Source organism: Cyprinus carpio, chromosome B25 (assembly GCF_018340385.1).
Source record: "Cyprinus carpio isolate SPL01 chromosome B25, ASM1834038v1, whole genome shotgun sequence".
NCBI lineage: Eukaryota > Metazoa > Chordata > Actinopteri > Cypriniformes > Cyprinidae > Cyprinus > Cyprinus carpio.
The window spans coordinates 3,081,690-3,097,353 of record NC_056621.1 but is presented as its reverse complement, the minus strand read 5'-3'; the positions used below and the strand labels follow the sequence as shown (position 1 = coordinate 3,097,353).

General features: G+C 31.9%; 1 protein-coding gene across 3 annotated transcripts in view; it reads right to left on the bottom strand.

The window, feature by feature from the left end:
- fbln1 (fibulin 1) overlaps nucleotides 1–14,391 on the bottom strand; it is a 55,818-nt gene extending 41,427 nt beyond the window's left edge. For all 3 annotated transcript variants that reach the window (XM_042752618.1, XM_042752619.1, XM_042752620.1), the window contains exons 1-3: nucleotides 14,233–14,391; nucleotides 6,342–6,453; nucleotides 1,650–1,782 (exon numbers count right to left, since the gene is read on the bottom strand). In XM_042752618.1, coding sequence (XP_042608552.1) covers nucleotides 1,650–1,782; nucleotides 6,342–6,453; nucleotides 14,233–14,287 — 300 coding nt within the window. In that variant the 5' untranslated portion in view covers nucleotides 14,288–14,391. The remainder of the gene's footprint in view (nucleotides 1–1,649; nucleotides 1,783–6,341; nucleotides 6,454–14,232) is intronic.
- Between the last annotated feature and the right edge of the window lie 1,273 nt (nucleotides 14,392–15,664).

Sequence of the window (15,664 nt, the reverse complement as noted above, 5' to 3'; positions counted from 1 at the left end):
TCTTTTATCCATGAATGATTTGAATAAACTGAACAAATGAGGTTTCTGAGAACAGAAAACAGCACCAGAAAACGCTCATCTAGAGTTTTAGAGGAAACACAAACAGTTCTGGTGATTTAAACCTGTCCTAAGATCATCTAATACCTGTTTCAGATAGATTAGGCATAAATAACGCAGAGCAATACATCTGACAGGTGCTTTTAAACGCTCTTACAGTCCCGCTGACGGCGCGAGATGAATGTTTCCTAGAAGACGGCAGACACCTGGAGGATCGTAATGTCCAAACACACTCAGGTGTGTATTAAACCTTGAAGAGACACTCTATTCTTCATCCTGAGGTTTGGCAGGGAGCCTGTGTGTATAATCGGAGCTGGATTTATAACAGAAGCAGCCTGCACTTCTGTAATGTGGGCAAGTTCCCTCCTGCTCAACGTAAACAGTGCTGAGAGAAATAAGAGTTTGGGCTTTAAAAGCCTCATTTCTCATCTTATTGTGATCTGAGTGTCTGACACAGACGTGTTCGTGCATGCTCTCTCTAGCGAACACGCATGCAGCAGCCACAAACACTCAGATCACACCGAAAATATGTGAACTTCAATGCGTTAGGTGTGAGATATAAACACAGATGCCATTTTTGTTGAAGAGAGATAGAGTGAGTACAGTTTACAAGCTAAACACTTCACAAAAAGACGTTTGTTATAGGTTTTAAAGGATAAAATGATACATATACTGTTCCAAATGAAGACAGTTTGGCTCCATTAGCCCAAGTGAGCTACATTAGTGTCTAATAAGTACAAAGTCAGCTGGCTTTTAAGGCTGCATTTGATCTTTTGAAGTGTTAACATAATCACCAATGTATATGTTATTGTTATTATAATCTATACATATTTAATGTACATTTATTAAATTATTTACTACAATTATATATATAGAGAGAGAGAGAGTAAATATTTTAATCTGATAATAATAATATTTTGTATAATATATATAAAAATATAAAAACTACAATTAATTGTTTATTTTTTTAAAAAGCAAAAACTATATATATGTAATATATTCTATGAATTATTACATTAAAGTATTATTTACATATATAAATAATATTTAATCTATAATATATTAAAAATGGAATAATGTAATAAATTACATTACAATAATATAATAAATGTTTTATATATATATATATATATATATATATTTATTTTATTAAATAATGAATACTATACATATATATATATATATATATAAAGTATATTATATACACAAAATATCATGTGCAAAGTTTCATAAAATATCATAGAGAGAGAGAAATTACATAATATTTTTAATATTATATACTATGTATATAAAAATAACATTTAAACAAATAAAAATATAATATTATTATTATTTAAATAGTCAATACTGTATATAGTATATATTATGTGTATTATTACATTTAAATGATATTTACATATATAAATAATATTTAATCTAATAACAATGATATATTAAAAATGCAGTGTAATGCATTACATTATAATAAATTACAATATAATAATAAATGTAATAATAATAAAAAAAAAAATTCTAAAAAAAGTCCATTCATAAAACATGCAAATATCATATGCATGCAGCATTAATATGCATGTAGTGAGAAAATCCAGCACCTTAGCCGTCTTCGTTTCACATGTGCTGCTGGACAAGAGGGCATCACAACTGCCCTGGTCCTTCGCCACATTGATGCCGCTGGTGCATATGTTGTCTTCAAGAACCGCAGTACAGCACTGTTCCTGAGCGATCCTACGAGACAAGCACACACAGTCAGATCAGGACAAACCGTCGGCGAGTGCTAATCAACAGATTACGAGCACAACGTGTCCATTGTGTGCTTGAGCGAGACACATAACCTCTGGGTTCTCTGGTGGACTAGATGTGAGTATCAGCTAAATAACAAATACACAGTGCTGGCTATTAAGTGATTATATCTAATCTGGATTACATAATCACATCACAAAACTAAGTAATTAGTACTTAAAGTACTTGTAATAAGATTTTATAATCATACACTGTGAAAAAAAATGATTTCTTGAATTTTCAAATATGATTTTTGGAGTAGGCAAGAAAATAGCTATTTCAGTTTTTCATATTATTTAGCAATTTCTGAGTGAAAACTGTTTCAACCCCATTTTTTTTTCAGCGTATATATAATTATTTTACATTTTAAAATACTCAGACCAGTTTTAATTAATTAAATTATTATATTATTATACATACAATGGCGGTAAATAATTAATAATTTATTGATTTATTGTGATGTTGTTTATATCGTGCTTTATTTTGAATGTTTGTTTATTTTAAAAAATATATTATTTTTTTAATTTTTATGATATATTAATTATTAGCATTCCATCAACTCCAGAAACCTTTTTTTTATATAAAAATCAAGTATTTATTCTTTATAATTGATCAAATGTATAATTTATCAATTTAATTATATTAATAATTCTAACATTTAAATAATAATTATATATAGATATATATATATATTTATAATATATATAAATATATATTATATATATATATATATATATATATATATATATATAATATATATATATATATATATATAATATATATATATTAGGGCTGTCAAATGATTAATCACGATTAATCACATCCAAAATAACGAGCCGGGAGAAAAAAATCCTCTCTAATATTTTGTGTATATTTATTATGTATATATAAAATACACACACATGCATGTATATATTTAAGAAGAATATGTTATGTTTATATATTAAATATACTTATATATAATATAAAATATAAGAATATAAATATATAAATGTATATACATGTAAATATTTCTAAATATATAATTTATGTGTGTGTATTTATATATACATAATAAATATACCCTGTACACATACATATATTATGTAAACAAAACTTTTATTTTGGATGTGATTAATCGTGATTAATCATTTGACAGCCCTAATATATATATATATATATATATATATATATATATTATAATATAAAGTATTTATAATTATATATAATAATATAAATAAATATAATCATATTTTCTATTTTTTATATAGTCTTACATATAATTTCTAATTATTATATAGAATACTAGTATTTTTGTTATAATTATGGTACAAAACAAACCTATTCAGATCTATGTGATGAACGAGTTGTGTACTCTAACCTAAAGTAATCAGAATAAACTGTGTAATCTAATAGATTACATTACTAACTACATATTTTCAGCATGTAATTTGTAACCAGAAGTGTACTACAATTTGTAAGTAATCTGTAGAGCACTGTAAACAGACCAAAGGACTTCTGATTTCCCAGGAAAGACGGTTCAGATTGTGCAAGACCCCAAAGTTCCATCTAATTCACTTTTGTTAAATGAATTCTGCTTCGTGGCCATCGTAAACCGCAGGACAGATGTTGGAGAGCAGAAGTCGAGTGCTCTGTCGACTGAAGAGCGTCACTGTTTGGTTCTGCTCCAGTTTGGACCACAGCTCTGACGCATGGAGCCCAGTTTTTACGGTAAGACGATCGCTGTTTGTCTCTTTCGCTCTTGCTTCACCCTCTTTCACAATCATCCTCGCAGGAAAGGCCAGGACACCCGTCTGTGGTCGCCGTTCACCTCCGAACAGCCTTTTAAGGGGAGAAGTCTTCTGCGATTTCTCCTTTCACTTGTTTTTCCCCTTTTCGGTGTCTGAAATAATCTGCAGATTTCCTGTTATTCGAGTTGCTCTCTCTTCTCCGTCTGACTAGAGTTTCACCTCAGTGGAATTTCCTGGATTTGGAAATATTCCCGTTCGCATAAGCACCCGGTTTCTGCGAGCCCCTCCCCCCACCAAAGAGATCCAAACCATCATCACCTTTTTCTTGCACTCTCTCATTTATACAAACACCGGATCATTTGGAAGGCCAAGGCAAACGCGTCTGATGCCAGAGCAACACGGCACTAAACGCTGATCTTATCATGAAAGTCAAAGCCACTGTGGCCACTTCTACCGATGATGCATTGCTTCTGCACAGACCATCTGATGCATATTTAAGCAAACACCTCTTTTGGGAACCCAGAATTGCGTCAGTTGGATTGGATGCATGCACAGGTTTTTATCCATCCGACGGGAACTAAGCTGTGGTGAATTATGCCTACACCTCTAAAATACTGAGTATTTGCTTTTATAGGAATGTTTCACCCAAAAATGAAACTTGGCTGAGAATGCACTCACCCTCAGACCACACGAGATGTAGATGAGTTTGTTTCTTCATCAGAAATGTAGCATTGCATCACATTGCAGGGAATGGGTGCCGTCAGAATGAGAGTCCAAACAGCTGATAAAAACACCACAATAAAACACACAACACCACACCACATAAAAAAAACATCTTAAAAACAAAAAATCTGCTTCTTTAATAAAAAACGAATCCATCATTGAGACATTTTTAACTTCAAAACATTGCTTCTTGTCCATAATCTATAATAACGCTTCCTCCAGTGAAAAAGTCCATCTCCTGTTGTCTCTCACATCAAAATCCACCCAGATTTTTGTTTAAAGCTGTTTTGGACTGTGTTCACTTGTAAACGGTGCTTGATCTGCACATATCTCTCACAATTCATTCTGACAAGACTAATTCTCATTATGAATCATTAATATGTATCATGGACATAAGAAACTTTCCAAAATCAACGTTTTGAAGTTAAAAATGTTTTAATGCTAAATTGCTAAACAGCTTGTCACTTCTCAAGTCATTAATTGATGGACTGGAGTGGTGTGGATTATTGTGGTGTTTTTATCAGCTGTTTGGACTCTCATTCTGACGGCACCCATTCACATACATTGGTGAGAAAGTGATGCAATGTTAAATTTCTCCAAATCTGATGAAGAAACAAACTCGTCTACAACTTGTATGGCGTGAGGGTGAGTAAATGTTCAGGATAAAACCAATCCTTTAATGAAATATGCCTAAGAAAAAAACAATCTCAATTCAAAACCATTGCTTTTTCAATTCAATTTAATTCTATTCAATTGTGAAATTTTGGGTTATTTTGCTCCCATAACTTGACTACTGGAAAGAAAACATCTATAATACACATTTAAGTGTTTATTATATTACACTGTATTTATCTGCATCTGTATATTTCAATTACAGTGCATATTTTTAAAGCCGGATATCTCAAAATGAGTTTGTTTCTCCTCTTCAGCAGCACTTAAACACTTAACTATGTTCTATATTCTGAAGGTTTTTATAGATGGGTGTGTTCATGTATCATTCGGACTGATTTATATAACATTTTATTCCTAAAAACATGGTGAAAAGGTTTTTTTTTTTTTTTTGTCTGTTGGCAGTATTTTCTGATTTATGAAGTGATGAGAGAAATCAAAAATCCCCTCTGTAAAAACCTAACATGTCAACAAATTCAAACAAAGCCAACAGTTCAGATATACTTTGGAAATGTGTGCAAATCTCTTAAAGTTTTTGATATTCTTCATATTCTGTGCGGTGGTCATTTCACACTCACAGTTTTCTAAAAGTGTCCATTAACTTTTGAATCAAATTCTTACATTTAATCAGTGAATTAGAATAATAAGACATTTAAGCTGCCACCAGGCAAATGAAATCAACACAGAAGCTGCATCTGAAGTGGCATGTAGATGTATTTACACACTGTTTAATGCAGGACATGAATGCATTTAACATGCAATTACAAACTCATAAATAATGTTTTGATATATTAAACATAAAACGTTGAATACTGATATTTGAAATCATTTAAATAATAAAAACAAACTTTAAATGTGAAATTAAAACCGCCAGTAGGTGTCAGCAAGTCACTGTTAATAAGTGAGTCATTGTGAATGAACCGAATCATTTAAATGGTTGATTCATTCATTGCTGTGGCTATGTTTGGAATTATTTTTGTTGTCGAAATAGCGCAAAAAGAGAAAATATGGTGTTTAAAACCTAAGTCTGTTAACTAACTTCAACTGTTGTAAAAAATCAATATCACATTCGTAATCATGGTAATTTTTGGAGAAAAACGGCACTATTAACTATATGAAATGGTATAAATATATACATTTTCTGCCCCTACATCTAGATTTTGTGTTCATTTTAAATGTGTTTTAATAGACTGAATCATGCAGTGAAAGAACAAACTGTAAATGTGCACGCGCACTAGTCTAGACTTCATCATGTAATGTATGCATGCACTCTGTACGGGTGTTTTGAATGGTTTTCACAAAATACTCGATAATGTCAAATTGCACATTGTTAAAACAACAATTACGATATTATCGCAGATGATATATAGCGCACACCCCTACCTGCAGGTGGTGGATTCGGAGATGAGAGGCAGACTCGTGCAGTCCTGAGACTCCTGGCCTCTTTCTTTGCCATCCTTACAGCAGTCGTCCAGCGAGATAGGATCTGTGGTCTCTGGAAAGACAAAAAACAGGACAGAGCATTACACAAACCAGACGATTCCCACACACAGACATGCAGATTAGAGGTTTGCACGGGCATTAAGTTAAAGCTCAAACTCGGCCTGTAAAAGAGATCCAGAGCCGAGCCAACTTGTCTGGTGCGGTCACATTTTACGACCAAATCTGAAGCATTTCAGGTTGCTGACTGATTTCTCTGTTAAAGCCCCACGTGCAGCATTAGATTTGCTGGGGCTTGTCTTGTCTGATGAATTCCTGCATTATCACAAATCTGCCTTTTTACCAGCCACTCTTCAGCATCTGTCGCTTGCCAGCTGATTTCTGTTTTTTGGATTATTCCTGCATCGTGTGCGTTCACCGTTATAACTTATGTATTGCCAAGTGAATAATGGTGGTTAAATCGAGAACATTTACCAGCCATCAATATCTCCTACAGCCATGAAAAACTGTATCTTGCATTATTTAAAAAAATATATATATATTTTATGATTATTTAAAAATACACTGTGAAAAAAAATCATAGTTGTACATAAAATGATTAATAGAGAACATTTTACAAGAAAACACTATATTTTATTTGCAATTATACTTTTAAATCAAAAGCAATTTCTGAGTGAATATTGTGTCTACACCCATTTTTTTATATTAAGTTAATTTAATTAATATAAATATATTAATTCATTTATACTTTTTCCTTATATTTTGAAATGATCAAAAAAACAAACAAATAATTATATAATCACTATTTAATGAACATATTGTAACGTCAAAAGGCTGTGCGTCTGACATGAGGAAGTACAACGAATCATCATTGAGACATTTTAACTTCAAACATTGCTTCTTGTTCCATAATCTATAATAACGCTTCCTCCAGGAAAAAGTCCATCCCTGTTGTCTATCACAACCCAAAATCCATCCCAGATTTTTGTTTTTAAAAGCTGTTTTTGGACGTTGTTAACATTTTGGTAAACGGGGCTTGATATGTGCAGATTCTCTCCTGATTCAGATGAGATTACTGTTCACGGAGGAACACAGCAGCGTTATATGGATCCATGGAATTTTTGTATTTTGGCCAGAAGGAAGCAACGTTTGAAGTTTTAAATAAATGTTTTTAATGCTCCTAAAAATTTAACCAGCTCCTGTCACTCTCAAGTCATTAATTGTGGAATCGGAGTGGTGTGGTATTATTGTGGGTGTTTTATCAAGCTGTTTCGGACTTAATTTTTTCTGGACTTTGGCCCACCCATCTTCTACATCACATGGTGAGCAAGTGATGTGCATGGTTAAATTTCTCCACATCTGATGAAGAAAGAAAGAAAGCAAGAAACCAACTCATCACCTATTGTAGGCCGATGGCCCTCTGGTGGCGGGTGAAGTAAATGTCTCAGGTTAAAAAATTTTTTTTTTTCCATTTGGGGTAGAACTATGCCTTTAAGGGGGGAGAGATGTGAAGGCCAAAACCACCATGCTTTTTAAAATAAATTTCAAGTCAATTGCTGTGACATTTTGGGGGGCTTATTTTGCTCCAGAAACTTGACTACTGGAAGAATAGAAACACATCTATAATACAAATTTAAGTGGTTATTATATTAAACTGAGTTTTATTGCATCTGAAGTATAAAGCCGGATATATCCAATTATGAGTTTGTTTCGCCACTTCAGCAGCACTTGTAAAAACACTTAACTAGTGTTACTATTTTCTGAGAGGTTTTCTATAGTAAGGGTTTGTGTCATATATCAATTGGAGTTATGGTTTATAAACAATTTATTCTGAAAAAAATGGTGAAAAGGTTTTTTTTTGTTTGTCTGTCTGCGCAGTATTTTGATGTATGAGTGATGAGGAGGGGAAGTGGAGGGAGATTAATCAAAATATCCCCTCTGGTAAAAAAACCAACATGTAACAATACAAAATCAAATCAAAAGCCAACAGGTTCAGATATGCTCTGGAACGTGTAGTAGCAAATCTCTTAAAGTTTTGGGATATTCTTCAGTATTCTGTGTGGTGTGGTCAGATTCACACGTCACAGTTTTTCTAACAGTTGTCATCCATGAATTTTGGAATCAAATTCGTACATTTAATCAGTGGAATAGAATAATAAATAGACATTAAGCTGCTAACCAGGCAAAATGAAATCAACCACCAAGGCAGCTTGCATTTGGAAGTTGGGCATGTGAGATTTGTAATTCTTACACACTGGTTACTGCAGGACATGAATTTTTTTTTGCTTTAAAATTGCAGTTACAAAACTCCTAAATTAATGGTTTGATATATTTAAACATAAAATAACGTTAGAATACTGATATTTGACAGCATTTAAAATAATAAAAGACAAACTTTTAAAGGTGTAAATTAAAAAAACGCCAAGTAGGTGTCAGCAAACTTGTCACTGTTACTAAAGGTCGAGTCATTGTGAATGGACCGAATCATGTTAAAACTGGGTGATGCCTTCAATTGTTGTGGTCTATGTTTGGAATATTTTTGTTTGACGTAAAAAAATAGCGCATAAAAAAGAAGGAAAATATTGGTGTTTACAAAACCTAAGGTCTGTTATAATATACTTCACTACATGTTGTTAAAAACAAGCAATATCACACGTCGTGAATTCAGTGGGTAATTTTTTGCGAGAAAAATGGCACTATTCTACTATATGAAAATTTGGTAATTAAATATATACATTTCTGCCCTCTAGCATCTAGATTTGTGTGTCCTTTTAAAGGTGGTTTTAATAGACTGAAATTCATGCAGTTGAAAGAAGACAAACTGTATAATGTGGCAACCCGCGCACTTAGTCTAGGACTTCATCATGTAATGCTATGCAGGCACTTAGGTACGGGTCGTTTGAATGGTTTTTCACAAAAGAAGCCTGCAATTAATGTCAAAAGACAATTGCCCATTGTTAAAACAACAATGTACGAAGATTATCGCAGATGATTAATAGCGCCACAACCCCTACATGCAGGTGGGGGTATTCTGGAGATGAGAGCGCAGACTTAGTGCAGTTCCTGGAGGAATCCTGGCCTCGTTTCTTGCCATCATGACATCAGTCGTTCCAGCGAGATAGGATCTGTGGTTCTTGAGGGGAAAAGACAAAAACAAACAGGGACAGAGACATTACACCAACCAGCCGAAAATTCCCCACACACAGAACAAGCAGATTAGAGGTTTGCAAGGGCATTTAAAGTTAAAGCTCAAACTCGCGCCTGGAAAGCGTATCCCGAGCCGAGCCAACTTGTCTGGTGCGGTCACATTTTATGGACCAAGATCTGAAGGCATTTCAGGTTGCTGACTGATTTGCTTCTGTTAAAGCACCACCTATGCAGCATTCGATTTGCTGGGGCTTGTGCTTGGTCTGATTGAATTCCGGCTATTAGCACAAATCTGCATTTTTACCAGCCACTCTTCAGCATCTTTACGCTTGCCAGCTGATTTCTGTTTTTTGTGATTAGTCTGAAAGCGTGTGCGTTCAGTGTGTGATAACTTATGTAGTCCAATGTGATAATGGTGGTTAAACGGAGAAACATTTACCAGCCCCCGCCATAATATCTACTACAGCATGGAAAAACTGTAATCGCTGCATTATTTAAAAAGATATATATATATTTTATGGATTTCTTTTAAAATTACACTGTGGAAAAAAAATGATAAGTGGTACATAAAATGATTACTATGAGAACCTTTTACAAGGAGGAAAAACACTATTTTGAGCCTTCTTTTTATAACTTGTAATTTAAGGTCATGTTCAATTCTGCGTGTGCCCTTTTGGTTCTTTCTTCTTGAATTATTGGTGAAATGAACTAGCAATGTTCTGAGGAACTATTAATATTAAGTTAATTTAATTAATATAAAAATATAAATAAATTAATATAAATATATTAATATTTTATATATAAAAATATATTTTTGTCAATGATAAAGGGGTTATCTAGCTGATTTTCTGTGTATATTAGACACAAAACAAATCTGAAATGATTCAAATAAAAAAAAAAGAAAAAAATATATATAATTTAGATAAAGATATTTTATTAAAATTAGAGCATAAGACTTATAATCATAATTGTTTTCTAATTAAAAAAAAAAAAAAAAAAATAAATATATAAAATATACAATAATAAACAATATTAATTATATTATTAATTGGGATACTTTCTCAGATTATTTGATTTTAGCATAAGATATTTATGATCATATTATATTTTTAAATTAAACATTATAAAATATTGTTATATTTAATTGTATAATTTATAGCTTTAAAAATGAATAGATATTTTAAATATCTTATATAAATTAATAAGTTTTTTCAGATTATTTGATTTTTGCATAAGGTATATATATATATATATATATAGTCATAATATAATTTTTAAGTTATTATAATAATTATATTTTTTATTTTTTATATTCGTTAACTTGTATTTTATATAAATATAAATATAAACACAAAAACAAAAAATTTCAAATAAACTCAAAAAATTAAATTTTATACCAAGACAAATAAAATTAATAAAAACAAAATTTTTCCAAAACATTGTAAAATATTGTAATAATTATAATCTACCAAAAATGAATATAATGAATACATTTTATTAATTAACATGAAAACAAAACAAAAATAAAAGCTAAAAATAAACAATCAAAAAAAGATAAGATAAGAAATTTAAACATATTAATATCTATTACATAATATTGTATAATTTGCAAATCCCGGCAAAATCCAAGAGAATTTAGCAAGATCTTTGTATAATTATTAATTAAGAGTTTCTTTGTAAGTAAATTTGTGATTTATTAAGGTCTGAACTGGATCAGATGGTGGCATGACCTTTGTCTAATTAGGGATGGACAGCACATGGAAAACCCCCTTAAAAATGTTACTGGCCCAAACCCTGCGGCTAAAAATAAAGACTCTTCCTGGACGCTCGGTGGGGAAGCAAATCCTGCCTGTGACCCTTTGGTTTTCTTCCCTTTCAAAGGATTTTGTACATAATTAAGGAGGAGATACGATGGTATACATTATTTGCACACATTTCTGTTCTATTGCATTCTATTCTATTCTCCCACCTACCAAAGTCTGTCTTTCAGCCAATCAGGTAGAACTACTGGGCATCACAGAATTAATATTCATGACCTGAGCTGATAAGCGTTATGATGTGCCCCGCCCACTTTTCTGATCGTCTCTTCCAGAAACACACATTCTAACAAAGTCTCATTATGTTAAGTTTATTAATTTAATTGATTTAAATCATTTTAACCAAATTATCCAAAGTACCAATTCCTTCTATATCCTTTACAAAGATCAAAAAATCAATATCTGTCCAAATAGGACTGTATCTGCCTTGTTTGTTTTCTTTCCACAAGCATTTTTCCACTCATGCTGAATAATGTTTAGCGTCTGGAGGATGAAGTAATTTGTTGATGGGCAGCTAGTCAACTCCGTCAAACACGTCTGACTCTCTCCCAAAGATTAAAGGCCATAAAAACTACTCCAAAAACATTTCCAAACAACCATCAGCTGACGCAAGTGGACTCAATTGGATCAAACAGATCATTAATTTCCCTGCGGTTTCCATCATCTGCCAAAACGCAAAATATTTTTGGCAGATGAGTCTTTTGGACTCTTTTCCTGCAGGTTTGCACAGTAATCGAAATGCCAAATGGCTTTTATAAGCAGCAATTTCTCCACATAAATACAAACATGAACCAGAGTTAAATAAAATAAAGTTAAATACAAAGTTAAATAAAATAAAAAAATTAATTAAAAATAATTTAAGTTAAAATAAAAATAAATAAAATTAAGAAAATAATAAAATGTAAATAAAATAAAAAATTGACTAAATAAAAAATTTAATAAAAATGTAAATAATAAATAAAAAATCTATATTAAATTAAAAAATTAAAAATTTAGATTACAAAATTGATATAAAATAAAATAAAACAGTTATTCAGAATAATTTGCAGGTGGTTTATTATAGCTTTGCTGTACAATAGATAATGAAAATAGTTGTTTCTGTAATAGAAACATATTAAAGCCCAATAAAACTAAGATAAAATGCTCTTAAGAGCAGCATTAGTGCACAAGGCCAGCTCGATCTTCCCATCTATGAAAGCACCACCCACATGATGCAATTCAATAAACTGGTCCAGTTCTGTTGCCGCTGTTTAAACACAGTTTGTTGTTCTGAATTATGACCTCCACCCACAAACCACATTTGTGCGGTGACGTTTGTATGCAAGAACGTGTGAGGAATGAATGTCTGGAGATCTGAGTAACTGCTCAGATACAGACACTAGTATAGTCCTGGTATAGTTAGGATAACTAGTCAACCCCGGCTGGTGAACGCAACTTCACTATCTGGCAGCAAAGAGCACCTTGTGTGCCGTATCAGGCGCCGTCCACGTGCTGTGGGCTGCATCCCGCTTAACAAACCCTCAGTGGCTACTGCAAGCCAGACCACGCCCCCTCATCTAAATATTCACGCCCCCTCTTCTACCACACAGTATCTGTGACTCAGAACAAAACACCTCTGCAGGGGTAAATCATAGTTTTGTGAGAACAAGCCTTTCATTAAGAGATCAGCAAGAGACTCATTTAAAGTTTTAGTATACAAAGACATGATGTTAAAAAATACACATTTGTTTATTTAAATGTATAAATGTGTGTGTGTAAACATTTAAATGAATTTAAATACATGTACATATTTGTATATAAATGTATATAATATGTTTCTAAATCAGTTTTTATCAGTTTTGACATCAATACATCTTTGTGTGTATATATATATATTATATATGTATTGTTATTACATTTTTAATACATTATAGTAAATATTAATGGAATATTTTATATATATACTATATATATATATATATAATATATATATATAGGTATATCCTATATATATATAATATATATTAAATTAGATACTATATCCGGATATAATAAAAATTAGATTTTATGTAAAATATAGTCGTAATATATACCTTTTCACTATTTTTAAAATATATATATATGCTTAGAGTAACTATAAATACAACCACTATTTCATGTACTATACCATAGTATACTATACTACACTTACCATACCAAACTATTTTAAAAAAATAAGAAATTAAATTAATAGATTTCACTATTAAAAAAAAGAAATGTTATATATATATATATATATATATATATATATATATATATATATAGATATATACTATAATATAGTTACTGTAAATACAACCAACTACACAAGTATACAAGTATATGCAACTATACTATGTATATGCATATTCTATTCTATACTATACTATAATATATATACTATACTAACTACTACTACTACTAACTATATACTAACTATACTATACTATGTGTATACAACTATACTATGGTATACTATACTACACTTTACCATACCCTCCATTGTAAGTTTAGCAAAATACTTTATTTGTAATAAATATATCATACTACACTGAATCATACATTTATATGATATGGATACCATGTAGTACTTATTCAATACCTGGTATTTTTTGTAATGTAATGTAATGTATAATGTATTTTTTGTAACTTTCTGTAATATTTTATATTACACTTTCAAGACACGTTTAGACACTTGTACACGACACAAGTGTGAGGAAATACATGAGAAGCACATGGAGACAGACGGACATGACGCGAGTGTAATGTCAGGTTTACATGTTATTATGTCATAATAATAACACCGTGTTTCATTCACAGTCTACATGAATGTTGTAACAGCAGCAGTGATGTGATGTTTGAGGTAGACTCACCCTGGCCCCGCAGAAACCCGCACAAAGACAACAGCACGATCACAGAGAGATCCATCTATCCAAACGCGACGAGACAGAGTCTTTTAAAGTCTCTGAGAGGAGAAACACACAGAGAAAGTCGCGCTGAGGCTGACTGTCAGGGCTTTAATGAGCGCGTGTCCGCTGCGCGTTCTGGGGGCAGGACCGAGCACTCGCGGACGCGCAATCACGGACGCGCGTTTCTTTTGTGATTACTTATATATATATAAGTGGCTTTATCAGAATAATCCACAAATCCAGATCGTCCAAATCGAGTTTATAGAGACTCTTACTCTGGTTAACTCTGTCAAATACCATTTTGATTCAATAAAAGATTAACCAAAATGTCAGAAAGAGTCTTATTAAAGCTTTGTAAACTGTTTACATGCAGCAGATCCCATATTAATACGAGCTGTGTTATATCAATAAGAGCTGTAGCCTGATAACCCTTTCATGCATGTTAAATAAAACCAACGGTAAGTGATATTAAAGCTGATATTTAATTAAAAATTTATATTTTATATGCAATTCTGATCTATAAAAGCTGTCCAAAACAAGTGCTCTTTTTTAATAATTCATGATTTGATATCTGTTAATATGATTTACATTGTTACAGACAGATGATTAGGTTTTCAAATATGTCAAACTACACCTTTTTTTTTTTTTTTTTTTTTGATGAGGGTTGATTTGATTAAAGAGAGTGATTTAAGTTTAATTACATTTCTGTCATAACATCTCTGGAGGGTTTGAATTATGATCGCTGAGGCCTCGCTTTCCCTCGCCGTACATCTGGAGAGGATCAATATCATACAATCTGCAGACATATGAAATATTTCTACAAACTCTTGGTTAGAAATCATACTCTCTGAAATCTCAAGAATGAACTTCATCCACGCTGCCAATGTTTTGGACCATTCATTCACTCATAGAGGCCGTTGAGCAATAAATCAGGCTGACAAAACTCTGAGCGATTGATTTTATTTGCTCTTTCCAGACGCCTCCGCGGTAAACCTCTGGTTTCATCTCACCAAATGGCCCAACAAAGAATCATAAAAGCGGGGAGAAGCATTCTAGACGTTGAGAAACCGTTTATCATGAAACTAAGACTACAACCAACTCTCGCTCAAGAAGAAAAAACCACCATATTTTTCCCAGAGATAAATGAATTTGATATTTTCTGTTGTATAATTGTAGAATTCCTGGTGAATAACTACACTACCGATAATTCTGAAGGGAAATGATGCAAAACAAAGTAGCTAGCTGCCTCGTAAATTATGCTCAATATGCTCAATTATGATTATAATTCTGAGAAAAAATGCAGAATTGACAGATTTTATCTCACAATTCTGAGAAATAAATAAAGTCCCAGTTCTGAAAAACAAAGTCACATTTTTAAAAAATTAAGTCAGAATTG